The sequence below is a fragment of the Limulus polyphemus genome, unplaced genomic scaffold, assembly GCF_000517525.1.
Source record: "Limulus polyphemus unplaced genomic scaffold, Limulus_polyphemus-2.1.2 Scaffold1776, whole genome shotgun sequence".
Taxonomy (NCBI): domain Eukaryota; kingdom Metazoa; phylum Arthropoda; class Merostomata; order Xiphosura; family Limulidae; genus Limulus; species Limulus polyphemus.
This window is the reverse complement of record NW_013667386.1, coordinates 215,687-236,563: the sequence shown is the minus strand read 5'-3', so window position 1 is coordinate 236,563 and position 20,877 is coordinate 215,687. Positions and strand designations below refer to the sequence as shown.

At 31.4% G+C, this 20,877-nt stretch overlaps 1 protein-coding gene across 9 annotated transcripts in view; it reads left to right on the top strand.

Annotated features, from left to right (window-relative positions):
* Nucleotides 1-19,932, top strand: part of LOC106464904 (E3 ubiquitin-protein ligase Siah1-like) — a 25,723-nt gene extending 5,791 nt beyond the window's left edge. For 2 of the 9 annotated variants that reach the window (XM_022392713.1, XM_022392714.1), the window contains exons 2-8: nt 835-875; nt 4,324-4,379; nt 5,227-5,406; nt 7,526-7,658; nt 12,718-12,824; nt 14,292-14,484; nt 15,716-19,932. In XM_022392713.1, coding sequence (XP_022248421.1) covers nt 871-875; nt 4,324-4,379; nt 5,227-5,406; nt 7,526-7,658; nt 12,718-12,824; nt 14,292-14,484; nt 15,716-15,893 — 852 coding nt within the window. In that variant the 5' untranslated portion in view covers nt 835-870 and the 3' untranslated portion in view covers nt 15,894-19,932. The remainder of the gene's footprint in view (nt 1-834; nt 876-4,323; nt 4,380-5,226; nt 5,407-7,525; nt 7,659-12,717; nt 12,825-14,291; nt 14,485-15,715) is intronic. The other 7 variants (XM_013925075.2, XM_022392717.1, XM_022392712.1 and 4 more) reach the window with 5 other exon arrangements.
* Nucleotides 19,933-20,877: the final 945 nt, after the last annotated feature.

The window sequence follows — 20,877 nt, the reverse complement described above, 5'->3', positions numbered from 1 at the left end:
TTCTCAAAGAATGTCAAAAGATTTGTAAGGCAAGATTTTCCCTTAGTGAAATCTTGTTGACTGTACAAATAAAATTCTGAGTTTTGTTAAATGACTTTGCAAAGCATCTTTTATCAGACTTTTCCCACAGCTGATGTAAGACTAATAGGCCTATAATTACTGGGAGGTTATTATAACCTTTAAAAATTTACCTCTACCTGAAACGGGTATGTTTTTGGATATTTGTTAGATATAAAGCAAATTGACTGAAAATTTTAAAAAATTTATTGTCAATATAAAAGATTGTACATTGAAAATTTGGCTTAGATTCATTGTTTCCTTATAAACTTGATGCTGAGATCTTGAATGACATTAGAGTTGGATGATTAATAGAAATTGTTGATTGGGCTCATTAATCAACAACATTTAACAAATTGATTATTTTCACAAGATTAAGATAGTTAGAATAATCAAGAGTAGTAACAATTGTAAACACTAATCGATCAAGCTGAACTGCATTGAATAATAATGAGAAATCAATATGGCAATATTTTGATTATGATGTAATTGGAAGAATCAAAACAGTAAAATTTGGAAACACTAATTTTAGTTGGTTGATTATTTTTGTGACTTTATTTTTATTAGAATTTTGACTAATCAGTTATTTTATGTGACGCTACATCATAGCTAATCAATTATATTGAGTTTTACGTATAGCTGTAATCACAACATTGATTCTCATGGCATGATACCATCTCATGAGATTTACAGTTGGCTCAAATGTTAAGTTGTATACAAAAGCATGTATCTGTACATGATGGCATGGCAGAGTATTTTGAATTTTTTATTTTACAGGAGACAGCATTCACATTGAAAAGAAAGATGTAGTGAATGTAGTAAGTCAACTATAGTCCTATATTTCACTCTATGTTTTCCTCTTTGACAGGGAGTAAAAGAACGACAATAATTGTACCAATATTTGACTGCTTATTTCTCTTAATCAAAAACAAATATGAAGCTGTTGTTTTCAGTGTGGTATAAGAATGTATAAATCTGTTCAGAAACATAAGAATAGTGGCATTCCAGCATTTGTAAAAGCTGTAGCAGTTTCTCAGAATTGGCCAAAAGTTTGATTCTGTATATACAGAGTCATTAAAGTATTACATCATCCTTCTAACATGGCTGGAGTCACTACCTTGGCTCTAGATATGAATATGGCAGTATGATCTAAACCAGGGATGGGCAATAATTTTTGTGGGGTGGGGGCACTCCACAAAATTTGGCAAGTCCTTGCAGGTCACACAGTGCTATTGTATTAATTAAATTACCTCAACATCGATTGTATTAAAACCTCATTATGTTTTTTCCACAATTGCTGGGAATCATGATGGACAGGACAGAAGTATTAGATGGGCTGTATTTTGCACACTTCTGTTCTGAAATAATCAAAGCTACACCTGCTTCTTACTCTCTCTGTCAAAATCAACCACTTTTGTTTTTTTTTCAATGACAAACTCTATAACCAGGTAGATGATGGTATGATAGGTTCACCCTTAAGTCCTACATTTGTTAGTGCCTTTCTTTTTTGGAACCCTCATGGTTAACACACTGCTCTACTATCTTGAGACCTATTTTCTACAAAGATATGTGAATAATACTTTTATTTTTGCTTGAAAGAACACATTTCAAAACGTTTAATGTATCTAATCTCATGACATCAGAATATGCAATTTTCCCATGAAGTAGAAAATAACATAACTCTCCCCTTTTCTAGATGTCCTTGTAATAAGAATCCCTAATGGTTTCTATACTTATGTTTATCATGTCCTTGAACTGGTCTTTTCACAGCTTTTGACAGTTTCATTCCCTTCCATTATAAACAAAATTTTATTTTTTGTGTCCTTGGTAGAGCCTACCCAATTTTCTCAAATTACTAGACTCTACACAGAAATACATTATACAACATCTTAAAATAAAGTAGATACACTGAAACCTTGGTAATAAAACTTGCATGTAACTTCTTAAACACCAAGTTCAATCTATAAGTCAAACCACCCAAAGTTACCACTATTCCTTGCCTTGTAAAACAGCCTACAATTCAACATGTTAATACAAAGGTACTACACTCTGCTTAGATTCAGAGAAAGTTTTAAACCCACTTCCACATTAAAAGAATTACTTGCATACAAATATATATATATACTACCACCACCCATGGTTCATATGCATGTATATTGTGACTGTATAGCCAACTGTATTTGCAAGACTAAATAGCATCATGCCATGCATTCCCATTCCTAACAAGAAATAAAACACTGGCCACCTTATTACTTTGTAGGACTTAAAAATTCTAATAAAAAAATGTTCATGGAAATCTGACATATAAATATTGATCAGTGCAACATTGTAGATCAGCAAATAATGACTTACTCTCAGTTCTCTTTATTTATTCATTCCTGACTCTTTCATTACTTCCTTTCTTTTATGTTCTGTTGTACTTGCATTTAATATTAAATTTCATTTTTCAACTTTAATTTGTTATATTAAATTTAAGTCTTAATTGTTTACATCTGATACTGCCAAAGATGATTTATATATAATCAGAAATGTCCAAAATATTTATTTTCACTTTAATCTTGATTTTCGTGTTCATCAGTTAATTATCAGGTGCATTATACTGTCAACATTTTGCCACTTCATTTTTCTTATTTACATATTATTTGTATTTCTCTTCATAAAAACATAACTTGTTGCACATCCGATGTGGCTGCTGGGGAGTCATATAGTACTTCTACATATGGCTCTCTTTGGATTTAAGTAAGCTCGTTGTTGAGTCTCTTAATAATACTTCTAGTGGAAATATTTGGTGTGTAGTAGTGATTATTTGTCTTGAAATTACTGTTTGATAAGATAAAAAGTCGTGTTTTTTAATAATTTTTTTCTGAATTACATGTATGTTAAAAATATATTTTCTATTGAAAAACATGAATAAAGTTAGACTTCTTTGGCAATGTAAGGTTTGCACAGTGTGTCTTTTTATTTCTTCTTAATGATGCAGCACTGAATTTTCTACTGCTAGCATACTATCAGTTGGAAAACTAAAGCTATGCAAACCTTTACTGAAAGTGTGAATTATAATGCTATGGAAAATGCACTTATTATTTCATACATACAACTTCATTTTATATCCATCAAAGTGCTTCATTTCCACATAAATTGCTTGTAAATAGAACTGTTTTATAGAATGAGCATAGTTGATTCTTTTGTGATTTATTAGTGATCCACTAAAGAAAGTGTATGCATTTTCCAATGTACTGGAAACTCAGTAGCTTCTTTCATTGCTTTACAGATGTGGCAAAGCACCAGGTTAAGTTTATGTGCATAATAATTAAAAAACCTCATCCAGCTATCTTTTCACTTTCTCCCAGAATGAAGTTATTCATTGCTTTTTAGAACAAATAACATTCAGTGAATTGAAGATACCAGGAATGTACGAGATAATGACAGATGAAGCAAATAACAAACAAAAAGAGCAGATAGTATAGGCTGTGTAAGATATGCCGTACAAGAAACTGGTTCAATGAAAGGACATTTTCTGGGATTCAGTGACTAGAACTGTTCTATGGGATGAATACCCTAATTGTGAAGTTGCAGAAACAGTGCATGATTTGTAAACTAGACATGTGTATTTGAAATAAGGAACTACAAATCTGGGCTGTTTAACATAGGATTAGTTTATGTTATCATTTGTATCCATATTCTAGGAATGTAGGGCATTTACAAGTTATTACAGTACAAAGTGTAAAAGAAGACCGTAAGATTAGTATGGTACATGGCACTTTCAAGTTGGTCAATGGAATTTGATAATCAATTAATTATCAGGCTCATTAATCAGTTACGTTAAGTTTGTCTGTTATTCTCACTTGAGGTTTGAATGGTTGGAATAATCAAAAATAATAAAACCAGAAACACTAATTTTGATAAGTTGATTATTTTTATAAACAATTTAATCATAATTTTGATTAATCAACTATTTTACGTGACATTGATGCTCATAGGTAATTGATTATATCACTTTAATCACCCAACTCTACCTACAAGACAGATATAAGCTTTTGAACGTCTGTCATATTATGACAGCTGTTACTGAGTTTGTTACTTTTGCAACACCTTTTTTTTTTTTTTTCTATCACTCATTATATGAGACCTCCTGAAAAATGCTACATAAATAAAACAGAATAACTTTTAGAAACATTTAATGTCAGTGTCATTGCTTTGTGGTATGTTTCTCTTTACAGGTCAGAGCACTGAGCTTACATGTACTTTTTTTTTCTTTTAACCAAGCATGAGTCATCCAACTTTGAGTGGTAGCAAGTTGAAGACACATTTCACAACAACTGGTATGACACCTTTTTATTGTACTGCTAATGTTTATCTACTGCACTTCTTGCTTTGTAATATTGCTAATTTTTGTCTTTTTTATGCATGGCTTGAAGCAGTGAAATGGCAAAGCAATTAGGTGTACAACTTTAACTTATATTTTATAGCTTAAAAACGTTTTTCACCATTTTGAATTAAGAGTGAAAATTTATTTGGTAGATTGGACAAAATACTTTAAATCTGTAAGAGTCATCACATTACAGATTTTTTTTCATGTTGTTAAGTAACTTAATATACTGAGGGTCTAAATTTCTATGTGTTATAAGATTCTCAAACACAGCAGGAAATGCCATCAGTTTAAATTTAAAAGTTTATAAATAACAATTGACTTGTAGAAATAAATAATGAGATATACTGAACATTTGAAGATAATAGCTTTTATTAAAGTATACTATATAGATGAATTTTAATACCAACCAAGTTGTAGCTGGTTGTACTGTAACATCTTAAAACAACAACAAAATACAAGAATTTCTATAAATTAGATTTGATTTTTGATCAGTAGTTTCTCCAGACTAGTTTGTTTATGTATATTTCTGTACAGTAATAAAACATTTCTTTTTATAACTTGTTGTGTTCAAACTTGTTTATAGGACCATTCTTCTAAAACAGTTAAGGTGAAATTTATGTTAAAAGCAAATTTTCCTTTATTTTTAACAACTTGATCTGAGTCATTCGTCAAGATTTTATTATTTTCTTACAAGATTGACTTCTTATAAATCTGTTTGTTGAGTAAAAGTTGTGAAATATTCCAAAAATAGCACTTGCTTTTGAAGGTCACTAATTTTTTTGCTTCTGCTTAAAAAGCTTTATTTTTACCAGTTATGACAGCACCAACCTCAGCAGCAGATCTGGTCAGCTTGTTTGAATGTCCTGTCTGTTTTGAGTTTGTTCTGCCTCCTATTCTTCAGTGCCAAAATGGACATCTTGTGTGTTCAACTTGCCGGCAGAAAATCACTTGTTGCCCAACATGTAGGGCACCAATTGGTAATTTTAAGATTTATTATCTTGAGTTTCACAGTTGTGATATTGACTAACAAATAATAACATGCATTCTTTTTATTATATAAAAGCAAGTACAGCATATAAAAAAATGCATATGAATTATATGGAGTTATTGTGGGGCATTTAATTAGTTTCCTTTTAAGGTGTTCTGTTATTGGCATTCTTTTCTGAAGTCTCTCTCTCATTTTTACATGATGTTTTATAAATTTGTAGCATTTATGCTTAATATTAATTTCTGATTATTGTGGTTGAAGTAAACACAAGTATTTAATCCCAGAATTACAAGTGAGATCTGGATGGAGCTTACTGGCTTTTTAAGCATATTTTTCTAAATAAATTGTGCAACAATAATTTCTTAAGATTCTTCAGTTAAAAATAATTTAGTGTGTGATATAAGTAACCTTAGTCATGTTTTCTTGTGGTTTAATGTTACAATTTATTTTTTATTTGTGTCTTGTTATCCACATTTCTACATATTTTCCAATTTTTGTTTAAAAATATATGGTTCCATCTGTTAAAAAGATTGGTTAGAATATTCCACAGAGATGATTGGCTGAATATTTTATAAATGAATATTGACACTTCTTTCAACATGTAACATTTTAATCAGCTTGATTAGTTACTTGCCACAAGTGAAGTTTTTACATTCTTGAACTGTTATAATGCATTCTACTGAATAAACTGAAAAAGTGTAAAAATACCTAAGGTACTGAGTGGAATCTGGCATTATTTAAAGGATGAGTGGCAAATCAATTTCATTTTGTCACTTAAACTAATAATGCAACTCAAATAAGAAAGCATTTTACAAAATATCAGAAATGTTCACAGCAAATAAGTAAGATCTCTGGATTTTCTAATAAGACAGCACTATAAAGGTGCTTTGTGGTAATTACTCTTGACTACAACTGAAGAACAATGCTTGATGATGAATTATTCGTTTCTGTTTGGACTTTTGATTTAATCCTCTAATTAGTAGCCTACTTGTTATACCCAAAGTGTCAGGGCTTGAAGAAATATGAGAAAAACTGAAGCCATGGACATAATTGTGAAGGTAGATGAACATAGATCCAGTGGTTGTTTTGTATAACTTGGATGAAAATAAGAGTTGGTAATTGTAGAGCAAAAAAGTTCTGTTAAAAGTCAGATAGTATCACTGTACCACTTGGTGTTTTAACTGTGCTGCTTGCGAACACAATTGGAGAGCATTCAGTGATAGAAAAAAGAAAAACTGAAACCACCTCACAATGGATCAAACAGTTGAACTTGTTTCTGTGCCCCATAGTCTTTACGTCTTCTAAGATGAGGATGGGTACTGGCAACTGTGGGCATAAGCAGGATTGGAATCAATAGAAATTAGGACAAGAGAGAGATGGATAAGTGAGGATAAAGGATCAAAGTGGGGACAAAATGAAGATAGCTACTTAAAATGAAATTAGAAAATAAAAGTGGAGTGATTTTTTGATAGTGACTGTTAGTAATTTAAGCCGTTATTTTTGTTACGGTTGTTTAGAAGTACTAAAATGTGAAATTAAAAAAAAACTAAAGTGCTCTTGAAAAATAAACTACTATTATAGTTATGTCCATACCTTGTAATTTAAACAAAGTTTGTCAATAAAGATGTTACCAGCACTAAATAAGTACAGTATAATTGCGACATTAAGGGCACCATTCCGACTGCATCCAAATTCCCTCTATAGCATGGTGCCCTTAATATCCAAAATTAGCCACACAAAGCTGGGTTCCATATTGACCGTGCTAAATTTCTGAATTTGAAGGCCCCATTTTGTTTGGTGTATGGGGGACACAGATGTTCATGAGTTGCACGTTGCCATGACATGATGTGTTGTCAACAGGAGGTCTCAGGGGATGGATTAGTTGAGCCCTATTGTTTATTTATCACTAATGTTTTTGTTACATGTTTAATAATCGAACTTTGAAAATAAAAAACTGTAGAATATTTTCCACACAACACTTTTCTGAAAAGTTGACATCTAATAATCTCACATTTTTATTTTTTATCACCAGTATTTTGAATGACAGTATTTTATATTTAATGTGTTTCAAGAAATGTGTCCAACAGAATTATTTTGTTTAATTAAAGGTAATATCAGGAATTTGGCTATGGAAAAGGTGGCCAGTACAGTTATGTTCCCTTGCAAATATTTTGCTTCTGGATGCAATGCTCAACTGTTACATACAGATAAACAGGACCATGAAGAAATATGTGAATTTAGGCAAGTAAATTTGTGCTTATTCTTTATTTCATTTATTTCATTCAACCTAGAGTATACTTTTTAATACATTACTGAAATTCTTAACTTTTTCATACATGATTGAATAAAATGAATAAATTATATTCTTGAAAGGAATGTTTTATTACTATAACTAGTAGTATATTGAAAAATCTGGAATCATCTAGTACTGTCATGAAAGATCTTATATCATATGGTGCCATTGTGCAAAAACAGCTTAATTTTTAATTAAGTATTAAGATTTTTTGATTAAAGATTTTCTCTTGAAGTTTTACTTTTAGAATGTTGACTAACTAACATGAAAAATAATTTTGATTTGAATATTAAAAAATACTTTTCTTCATCTGAAAATTGTCAAATGTCATTTGTGTAATCTCTATAAACTCCTAAATAACTATTAAACTTTTTTTTAGAAAAATTTGTTTTTAATCTGCTATTTCTCTACCTTAACTCTATACGGGGTTGGTTGATTTCACTGACCTCGTCACCACCTTAATAAATTAGGAAAGAAATCTAAATTACCCTTTTTTCATTGTAGAAAGACTGCAAATTCTAAGAGAACACCACAAATGTTTATTCTAAATAACTTAAATCTTGTAACAGTATGCATCTGTTTATATTTATTAATTGCTTGTTGTATTGACCTTTGAACTGTCTCTGATTAATAATTTTTTGTAGGTTTTTATATATATATGCATTTTGAAATAACATAAAATTATAAGTTATTCTACCAGTACCACAAAATTCCACTGTAATTTATGAGGCTTCCTAACTAAGCTGTGCTTGGATCTAAAAAATCTCATTTCCAATCATCATATTTCCTTGATCACCACTCTTCAAACTTGCAGTGGAAATTATGACTTTACCTGTGTAAGTACTTTAGGAAGACTGGCAGAATTACGTATTTCAAAATGAGTGCTTCTGATTGGTTATAAACATGTAATTGAGAGTAGTGGGCATAGGTAAACGAGTATTTCCAAGAGAGGGAGAGGTGGGTGGAGCTACTGTGGTGGATTCACTAAGTATAATGATATCTCTGCAAATAGAAAAGGTTGGAGATTTCTATTTTATATTTTAACTTGTCAATATTGTTATTTTGATTTTTTAATTTGTAAGAAACTATAGACGCTGTATTGTGCATGTCATAAAATGTAATCTGAACAAAAGTAGAAGGCGATGTACCATATGACACACAATAATCGATATCTAGCGATTTTTTAAATATTTACTTTTAAATTAAGCAATTAAATAATGTATAATTCTAAAATTTTAATTATAAACTACCAAATTTATTGATATACATTCATAAAATAGTGGTTTAATAAAATTCTGAATGCAAGTCTACAAATGTGATGACATGACCTCTGACCCCTATTTGTGGGGAAAGGGTTAAACAATTTTAACACTATGTTCTACATTTTAGTACTCTTCAGTGTGAATTCCATTTACTGATCCCTTTTTTTTGCAGGGAAATTTTTAGTTTCAGAATTATTTGTTGATTCATATTGGTTTATTTACTTATTAGTATATACAGTGCTACCCACTGTATATACCCAAAGGTTGGCATCCCACCTTTGTCAAGTTCATTATAAATTCCAATTCCAGCTTCTTGATTCTCTTTACTTTAGCAAAAAGTGCCTCATTGTCTTGATGTTAACTTAGATGAATAACAGTTGACATCAACAGAAAATTCTGGTCCCAACACCTCAAAATTCATTATTTTCTTTATGTTCACAATCTGCATAAAGGGCACTTCCAAATATAATTTTAAGCCATAGCAATGGAAACGTGCGATCCATGTGTTTCATTGTCTTACATATCCCCTATTAATTTTTTAAATACAGGGTTGGTTAAAATTACTGACCTTTTAATCACCAAAGTTTACACACTTGAACTTTTAATGTCGTAAGAGTATCTTCATGAAACGTGGTAAGCTATTATTAAAGATTTCAAATAATTTTCACACAAAAAATCAGATTTTTTGCTTTCAATATTTTTTATTAAAGATTTGTCTGTGAATTAATGCAGTCATGGCCTGACTGGATCTCTAACTAAGGTATAAGTGCCTTAAGATAATTCCCTCAGGTGGTTGATGTGAACTCAACGGTGAATAACTCCAATCTGAGAGCAAGGTAGGTGAAACATTTCTGTGTATGAAGAACAGTACATAAATAAATATTCGAAAGTCAATGAATAAAATATTATATAAAATTCTAAGTGTATCAAAATTAGAACTGGTTAAACAATGTTCATCTTTGTGGTGTTAGTATGGGGAACCCAGGAAGATAGGGGGAGAATAATAGATTTGTTTTGTTCCATGTGACTTGCCCCCATCTTGAAATGACAATGTCAACAAGCTTTACATGGGCCCAACAGCATCGAAGTAAAAGGGTAGCACTGTAATGAGGATCAAGGAATTTTCAAAGTGTATGATTAACTAGGAAGTCTAAACACACTTTTTTTTAATAGTTGCAGTGTGTGTGGTTTTTGTTTAATGGTGGTGGCATGAACAAGGTAACTACTTTTTATTGACTGCTATATATATGTTAAGGTTATATAATTGATTATATATAATTGTCTTGACAGATATAGAGGGATGTGAGGAGCTTTTCTGGTGGGTTTGAAAAATGTATTTATATCTTATCAAATCAAGAAGGTAGAAGTTCAGATTTTACCTTTTTGATTGTTATTATGTGGATTTTGTGTTTCTAATTGGTTAGACACTATAGAAGCTGCACTATTGAAGTTATAAAATCTAAAGGGGAGAATTCCGAGCTCAGATTTGCCACAGCACAGAAGAATGAAAATTGAGAATTTTTAAAAATATGTATGTTGAAATTAAGAAATTAAAACTTAAATAACATACAGAGTTTAATTATAAACTACATTTTGATGCTAAAGTTATTGACATATATTGATGATAAAGTTGTTAAAATTTTTAATGTAACCCTAAGAAATGCACTTTGACCATGCTGAAAGTTTGTAATATGTAGTGCTGGATGTACACATATCTCATTAAGTATTAGCTTCATGCACAGGTGGTTATATGTGTAAAGTATTTCATTAATTGTTGACTATGTATATTTACAAATTAAATAAACATGAAACAAAGGGTACATGATTGCCATTACTGTTTAGTGGATCTATTTCTAGTATTTAAGGCAGAGACATGGTAACTTATTCTATTTACGTGATTTGAAATTTGTATTTGTGGGATTGCACCCCCACCTCTTGCAAAGAACTTTGACAAAGGTTTTCCTAGAAATTGGTTTGGGGGAATAAATAAGAATGGACAACATTTGCTAGCTGAAAGAACAGGAACCTCATCTTGTATCAAAATAGTCCCTTATCTGGTAAGTTGGTCATTGGTATAGACAGGTAGATGGCCTTGCTCAAGAATTTTGATGTATTGGTCAGCACATTCTTGCTTGTAATTATGGCTAGTTGCTAACCCTAGGTGCATTCACTGTCTGAAAATTATGAAAATATAGACTTGTTGGAAAGCTTTACAGCATCCTGAAAACAAGAGGATGTGATAGTGTCTGTTATGCCCACTGCTGTTAACATGTGCTATTGTCTGCAGTGACGATTGGCTTCTATTTTGTTACTCTGCCATTATAGCCCATGCTGTGAAGACAACTTCTGATAGTATTGTAGTACACTTACACCTATCCTGCAGTAAGAGTGTTTGAACTGTTCTGCTACAGTAGCAGTTCCTTGACATGAGTTGTTATTCTTCATGCTTCTCATCACGACATGAAGAATCCAATCTGATGGTTTGGGGTACTCAAACCATGCAGAACTGTTGTTTTCCGACTTGACTAGAACTACATTGTCATTCTAGTCATTGTAAACAGTGGTAATACAAGTGACCTGGTGATTTTTAGCTGATTTTAACTACTCTCCCATTATCTAACTATGTGAGTTTTTAAAAATTTGGTTAATTCCTGGGGTTGCTTTGTCTATGGTGTGATTGTTTGTATTCTCTGGTCTTTAATGGACTACATTTATAGCTGTATGATGGAGTTACTTACATATGCTATCAATGAGATGGTCAGTTTGTGATCTTTACAGTTGCGTTTTTATATATATATATATATAATGTGAACATCAGCATTATTTAAGCAGTTAATTTAATATTTATATCACAAAGGAAAAAATGCATTACAAACAGCAAGACCAAACTTATGATGAAATTAAAACATATTTATAATATAAAACAAGCCAAAAACAAAAACACTGCACAACTGGAATGGCAAACTTAGGAGGTAAGGTTTTCTTACCGCTTCAGTGTAGGTTTTTTTCATTTATCTGAGAGCAGTCACCTTCCAACAATTGTCTGCAGGCTCTGAAGGATGTTTCAGATGTGGGACGTTGTGGGCTTGAGCACCCACATCTTGCTCTCTTTTTTTTCTTATTTTACTCCCTTATTATTATTTCTTCTTTACATATGAAGCTTCACGAATAGAGGTTAAGACTGATGGATGGTGTATCCCCACTGCCATGTGGGGCATAATTCTGCAGTTACCTCCAAAACCCGTGACACATCTTATACCACAAATTATGGCCTATGCTCTGGTGACTTTAACTTTGTTTAGTTGCAATTTTGTTTAAGGCTTGTTTTATGTTATGAATATGTTACACACATATATATATATATATATATACATAGACACACATAGGGTGTTCTAGTAGTTGCACTTGAAGGATACTTAACTTCTGGTGGTATGTATATATATATAATTTACGTGATGTACATGTTTGCACAACATATTGTTAGGTTTATTGTTCATGAATTTGTCTAGACTATGGAAAGCTCCATTGTACTGAAATTTCAGTGAAGAATTTTTTTTTCAGTCAATTTTATGGATTTTTCTATAATGAAAAGTTGAACTAGACAATTTTGAAAAATAATGATGGGTTGAGGCATTATCAGGATCTCCAGAATCAAAATTTACATACTTAAATGTAGTTCTGTTCTCTTTAGGAGGTGCTATAGGTGTTATTATTGATACCAATTACTTGTCATGTTCTCTTTAAGACCGTATTCTTGTCCTTGTCCTGGAGCATCATGTAAGTGGCAAGGGTCTCTTGAACAAGTAATGACTCATCTCTTAGCAGTCCACAAATCTATTACCACTTTAAAAGGTTTGTGTTAAATCTTTTCTGTTATGTTGGCATAGTGTTAAAATTATATTTTTATAATGTGTGTAGATAAGAACTTGGGCCTTCTTTACATTGTTTGAATTTAAAATACAAGGTTTTAATTGATGTGTTAAGTAGAACATTGTTAAAGTCTGCTACATATTACATAAAATAATAAAAGATTAAAGAACTAAGTGCTCAGAATACAACAGTGTTATTAGACTGTTCACTTGCCACAAAATGAATATTGTAATAAACAGGTGGTTTATATCATTAATATTTTATTATCATATTGTTAATGTTCTGTTTACAGAAATACCAAAATCGGTCATGTTTTGTTTTTTCTGGCAAAAGATTAGTGTACAATATAGTATTTGTCTGATTCAGATGAAATTATGAACTCCAAAATATATATGACATTGCTTTTACTTTGTATTATTTGTACAAAATGTCATGGTAAGGAAGGATTAAGTGATAAGATTTAACACAGAGTGAGAATACGAGATGGAATAGTAACATTGTTGATTAATATTTTAATTTACTGAAATATTTTAAAATGTCATATTAAACCCTGTTGTTTTGAAGAAAATTCATAAAGTATGTTTTTATACATATATGTTAACATGATTGTTTGTTTGTTAGTATAGTAGCTTTGGTTTTTCTCCCTCCTGTTTGGTGAAACTTTTTCAACATAACCTTTTGTAGGTATGGAATCTTATGGTTTAGGAGAAATTTGCCTCAGTGAATGTATTATTTTATAATTATACAACATGCTATATGCTGGTTAAAACATTTTGAATTGCATGTAGCAAATTCATTTCTAAATACTCTGTCCAAGGCAATAAATTGACTTTTATTCTTAGACAAATAAAAAGTATACCTGGTAATCTGTATAGTATTATTGACACTTATTATGTGAGGTTGCATTCTTGGATTTTTCCATGAATTGACAATTTTTGTCCCCATTTCATATTGTATTTTTATTCTCTTTCTATTTCAGGTTGGTAATTTGTTTCTGGCTGCTACAGCCCTTGATTGGCTTTTTTCTAAAAAAATTAATGTAAATAAATTGCAGCTGTTGTTTGAAACTTTTTGTTCCAAATAAATAGATTATTTTTGTGGATGTTACAGTCATGAATTGACATTTCCCATCTCAAGTCAGTAAATTACATTTATGGCTATTACAACCTTATAATTACATTTTCTGTTCCAGTTTATTGTAGGCCTGGTGGTTAGGGTGCTTGATTCTCAATCTGCTAGTTGCTGTATTAAAACCCGATGCTAAACATGCTCACCATTTCGGCCATAGGGGTGTTATAATGTGACAGACAATTCTGATAGTTATTGGTTAACAGTTGGGTGTGGCTGCTGCTGATTGGTTGCCTTCCCTCTGGTCAGCCTTAGTAGCTTTGCAATAAATAAACTAACCATTTTTTGGCTAATGTCACGAAATGCTACTTTTTATCTTAGGTGAAGATATTGTGTTCCTGGCTACTGATATAAACTTGCCTGGTGCTGTTGACTGGGTGATGATGCAATCTTGCTTTGGTCATCACTTCATGTTGGTCCTTGAAAAACAAGAGAAATATGATGGCCATCAACAATTCTTTGCAATTGTTCAACTGATTGGTACCAGAAAACAAGCAGAAAATTTTATCTATAGGTAATATTTTTCATATTTTGCAACTGATAGAAAAAACAAAGACATTGGCAGAAAATGCTGTCTACACGTGAAGTTTTTAACTTTTTTTGTACTGATCGAAGCAATTGAAACTATGAAAAAAAGTCATAACTTTCATTTACAAGATTATTACAAGATTTTTTGAACACAGTTCAACTTACAGAAAGTAGGGAATGGTTAGAAAGGTTTTTACTGCTAACTTTTAATTTTATTCAATGGGTAAAGAGAAAGAAGATTATATTTCTGTCAGTGACTGTGATTGTCAGAAAAGCTAAACAGTTATAAAACATCATTTGTTATTGGTTGACTTAAACACCAAGAATATAGAAACATGAGTTGGAAATAGTTTTTAACAATTATAATTTTACTTGTAAATAAGGTTCATCAAGATGCAGTTCAAGGTAAGAGATCACAATGTAAAGGATAATACAAATTGCAAAAAAACTCCTAGCTGTAAAATGATTTATTCTAGTTAATTATAATAGAAGTAGGCACCTTAAAAGAACAAAATTATACAATTTTTATCATCTTTTAAAGAACTTGAAATCACAAAATGATAAGGAAAAAAGATTGTATTATAATTGAAGAGGGTAATTAACCTTCTTTTATTTTTTAACTTAATTTCTTGGTCTTTATAGAGAATGTCTTCAACACAAGAACTTATTGCGTGATTACCTTGAAACAACTTAAGATTTTTTTTCTTGTTAAGCATTAGATTTGTAATAAATTTGTAATAATCAGTTGTTAAAGTGTAAAATATTTTGCATTCAAAGGCATTTTACATTTAGAGCTGCACTATAACTGGAGTAAACAGGGCAGATTCCTTGGGACCTGCAATTTTAGGGCTGCCCCAGTTTTATTTTCTTATATGGGACAGTGAAATTCTTTTTTTTAATGGCCCAACTTAGCTAGTGTTGGCACTGTTTATTTTCTTACTGAATAAACACTTTCATATGTGTAATTTCATTTTATATCAATAATAAATGTTACATATAATTTACTTCCTCATATAGATACCGGTTTTCTAAATTTTGACTTGATGTTTTATTGATTTGTTGTACATTTTGTCAATTTGAGTATTTTACTTTCATTGTGCTCCTCTGAAAGGACTACATACATGGAACTGAAACAACAGTAAGGACAGTAAGGAAAATTTAAACAGAGTTGTTGACATACTTGTATTATTGTGATTGAAACAAACTATGAATTTCAGGTTGGAACTAAGTGGTCATAGGAGAAGGTTAACATGGGAGGCAACTCCAAGAAGTATTCATGATGGGGTCCAGTCAGCCATCATGAATAGTGATTGTTTGGTTTTTGACACTAGCATAGCCAAACTCTTTGCTGATAATGGCAACTTGGGAATCAACGTCACTATCAACCTGTGCTGAATCGTTTATAGTGTTTACTGTACATTCAAGACAGTCATGTAACATCACTTAATGTTCCAGTACAACCCAGGGTTCAAGATCTCTGGCTGTGTTTGTATATTCAGTATGCAACACTGCTGTTCTCGTGCAGTTTATTGTGATACCAGGAGTAGTACTATAAGTTACAGTTATTCTCCAAGAAGGCAAGCAAATTCCCCAGGATTTGTTCTTGAGGTAGTGTGAAGTGGATATAGTTTCTTGAACGAAAGCTAATCAAAATTTATTACAAGTATGAAAAAATTGACTATTTTTGGTTTTGTATGTGATAGTTTAACTAGCCCAAATTTGCATATTCATGTACCTATTGTATTATATAAGAGACTGCATTAAGTGTAAAGTACATAACCAACCTTACAGAAATTTTGTTGGATATTTTATATGGTTCTGTTTGGTAGTTCTATTTAATAAACATAAGTGCTTTAAACATTTTACCAGCATTTAATGTAATGAACTACACATTTTAATTCTCTCTTATTTTAAATTAGTAAAGTTTTGTTTGTTTTTGTGTTTATAGCTCTTCATTATTATTTCATACTGATAAAAAAAAGACTGAAACACTATGCAAAATAGACCTAAAATTCGTGAAATCATGCAGTCAGGCACAATAAAAACAAGGATAGATTGTATGAGTTCGATAAGGAAAATATGTCGACCAGCACTGAAAGGAAAGGACTTTTGAATTGAAGCAGTCAGACCTAGGGGCTTGTCTCTGTATGCCTTGCCTATTATCATATATATAACATTGTTAGAGGAAGAAGTTACAAGATGCATTCTTTCCACTGTTATTGAAACTTTTTAAAGTCGTCGTCGTAAGTATTTGAAGATAAACTAGCTTGTAAAAATATTCTAAATCATACGTTATCCAAATTGAGTATTTTTACACCTGACCTCTTGCTGTTAGGGTTTTTAGAAAGGGTTGGTGTTCTCTTACACTTCCCAACATGATTTTATGTGTTGGGGTTTGTATATATATGTGTCTGTAGATATACACACAACTTTCAATAAATTCTTCAGTGATGATAAAGGTAAGATTATCCTAAGAAAGGGGTGTGACAATTTTTTTTTCACTTTTGGATTGTTCATTTGGCCAATCTATTAAAGTACTGTGAATTCTATATTGTAAATAATATACAAGGTATAATGTTAATTTCAGGGTCTTGGAACCAGGTTTCAAAGACCTTTACATATCTAATAAATTCAAATACTTTATAATCACATCATTTTATTGTTTATTTGTCTCTATATTATTATTATCCAACTGTATTATGTTACTGACAGTGTATTGCATTATTAATGTGTAACATTAAAATGTTTTAACAGTTAGTGGAATGCGGCATCTATCTCACGTACGTTATAGTTTATTGTTTTTCATTACTTGTTTTTAAGGGTTTCAAAATGCGTACTACAAGCAAGTAACATGGGCAAAAACTGCTCGTATCTTTGAAAAATTCCGCAATGTACAACTCAAAAATATTCTATATGAAATAAAACTTTTCTTTTTTTTGCCACGTTAATATTTAAACCTGTGCATCCACGGGCTGACTTAGTTTAATGCTAATTAATATGGGGATGGTAAAAAAAGGGGTATACAGTTTTTTTTGTTTTTTTTACTCGATAGAAATAAAAAAACACCGACGTGTATTAGTAAAATACAATTCAATCAATATATTTCCTCGATGACTTTATAGATGGCGGTAGTTTTATGTAGAGCATTGATATTGCAGACAGTTCATTTTTGTGTTCTATGTATTGTTATATCATAAACAATTAATATATGTTATGTAAAAATTATAGAAAGTATAATCAAACAGCCTTATCGTTAGTTCTTTGGCCTGGTTTTTTAATTGTCAAAAAAATAAAGACAATACTTTATTATTATTTTGTTGGGTCAGGTGTTACGTAGTAGTTAGAGTACCGGACTTTGAAACCAGGGTTCATGGTGTACATCCCATTACCTCAGAATCGCGCTCCGCACTTTGGGGCGGTGGGCAAGTTAACGAATGTCAGTCAAATCCCACTATTTGATTATAATAGCCAAAGAGTTGCGGTGTGTGCTGTTCTTTTAGTCTATCAGTTCAAAGGAAGGAACGGCTGTGTGCAGATAGCCGTTGTGTAGCTTAGTACTAAGCCTTGTAGGGACTTCGGTAAATTTACGGACTTACAATGCTAAGATCTGGGATTTAATTTCTTAATGTAGACAGAGTGCAGACAGCCCGTTGTGAAGTTTTGTACCAAGAACAAACAAAACTTATGGTTTAGAAATTTCATTTTATCCAAAGTATCTATTAATGTATTTTTTACTGGTATATAATATATATTTTTTAAAAGCAAAATTCCAGTAATTAAAATATTGATTAAGCAGTAACGTTTATCCTATTCCCATACTGTTAAGTTGAAAAACTTACTTTGTTTTTCTTGGTATTAAGTAGCAGTGCAGTGACGAGGTTCGAGCACGTGCATTCATATAGTGTGGTTAAAACTGTTACAATTCTGTTTTTACTTGGTGGAAATTTCTACTAAATGTTCATGTACTTCAATGATATAAATTTTACTTAACTCCTTTTTTACTCTTTTTACAACCCTCATGATTTCCACCCAAACTCTCACTTGAACTGAAAGAGATCTAAAAGTAACATCTGCCCACCCTTATCTTTTGTATCACTCACAAATAGTTTCTGGAAGAGGAACAAGCAAGAAAATGGAACTGAAGTTTTTAAGTATGCTCTAAGATTAGTAACATGTTTTACCTTTCTTAGAGGTAAATGTACCGTGTAGGTTGGTTTTTGTTAATGTTATTTCAGTACTGTTGAAAGAAGATAGTTTCTGCAAACCCCCTCCCAATCATACCACCACTGAAACATCTGAAGTAATTCACGTGCTAGATCAACAAATTACGAAGTGTCACCATGGTGACCACAGACCTGTAATATTCGCCCATAATACCTTTTACTTTGTACTATCCTTTTCGTCTGGGTTTGCACTTTCCATGCCCTTTAAAAACCCTCATTACATCAGTGTTTACGTTCTTTGTCACACCCGAAACTCTCCGTTACTTGAGTATGTACAGCCTTCACAAAATCTTTAAAACTTTTCCAAGTAAAGTACCTATCAAAATATAATTTAACAAAAAGGTGTTTCATCTGTCTCAATCCAGTGATTTTCTATAATTTTACAGATACAGCAGTTTTTAAAAATATAAAATTGGATTTATGTTGGAACTTGGTACCATGGTTTAAAAAGTTGTATACCGGTTCCATTAAGTACTTGGAAGTGTATGGGATAAAAATCTTAGTTAAGTGCTACTTTATTATGAAATCAGTGTGACATAAAAACACGACACGTTACTGGATGATGTAATATTTATATAAAGAACCTCAATGAACAGTGACCAATAACTAATTTCACCTATCCTTATAAATCATAGGTCTTATAGGTGCCTTCCAAGGTCAAATTTGTTATTTTGTTACTCCTCAATACTTTAATTGGAAGCAGAGAAAGTGTTAAGAGTTCTTGTTGGTTGGCGAGAATATACTTCACGAGTTATCTAAGACCTTGAAGTATTCTTGGAATTAATAAAGGTTAAAAGTTAATATGCACGAAAGTAATATTACACAAGTTACGACCTCTAGAATTATTGCACTCTCACACTTGGCTGTCAGGCGCTACAAGATAATCATCGAACTTACAATAAGCTTTTCTTCTGATGATGATGCATTATTGCCAATTTCATTAAACGGTCTAAGACGTTATTGAAGACTAGGATTACGTTTTCGATGACTGGGGTGATATTTTAACTATCGTGGCTTAGTAAATACATTTCTGAGTCACATCCTAGACTTGTTCTGTCGATTTCAAAGCAAGGGCTTTATGCTATGACCAGTAACTTGACCTAATCGTGGAAGTTGATACAGTATGTAACTATGGGATCAAGATTCTGCACAGTAGATAAATCTTATTTGAAGTTCTTCAATGTCATAATAAAGTAAAAACAATTTCTTTATTTTTTGCTCATTTATTCTCATTACGTTGTTAACTTTCTTTTTTGTGCACTGCACTACACTTTCTGCCCTCCCCCTTTTTTATTGAGTATTGTCAACTTATCATGAACTAACGAACCAACTAAATATCGCCATTATAAACTTAGAAACACGGAATAGTAGCCGATATAAAAAAAAAGCACTGGAAGTATCGTTTTTAGTTTTTATAGAAGCTGACATAGTTTTTTTTAGTATAGTGAAATTGGGTATCATCTATACAGCTTAATTAGGTAGAAACGTGAATATGGAAACCACATCAAAATGTTTACTTAACATCTTGTTCCTTATATCCAAAAAGAACTATTGTATGCGGAGAAAGATTGAATTGCTAATAAAAATGAAAGCCGGACAGAAACATCACCATTTGGTCACTTTAGTCAGTTGAAGCTTTTAAGGAGTTAGGCGTATCAGTATCAAAATGAAAGTTCGTCATTTTCAATCATTTTATATGCTATTGATTACAAAAGGCTTGTTACTTCAGGCACTAACGATTACAGGGTGCTGTCTCAAACATAGTGGCTGGATGTGTGAACACAGGAATAAAATTCATAATCAGAGTTTATAGTAAATGTCAAACATTGCTTATTTGTTTATTTTCGCAGCTATAGCGTTAAAGTTACAAATACGACAAGTTTTGTTTTTGCTGAAATTATATATATATATATGTGTGTGTGTGTGCAAATGTTTAATAAGCTAAACATTACAGACTATATATATTGTGACTTTTGTTTGTTTGTTTTTGAAATAATAACATATACTTATCCTCGTGAATTTATCTACAGAAATATAAAAATACTTTAAACATGTGAACCGTACATTTTTAATTGAAATAAAAAGTTATTCGTAACTTTGATCGAAATTTGAAGTTAGTGTACTTATTTTTAAATGTTGAAAGCGTTCGATATTCT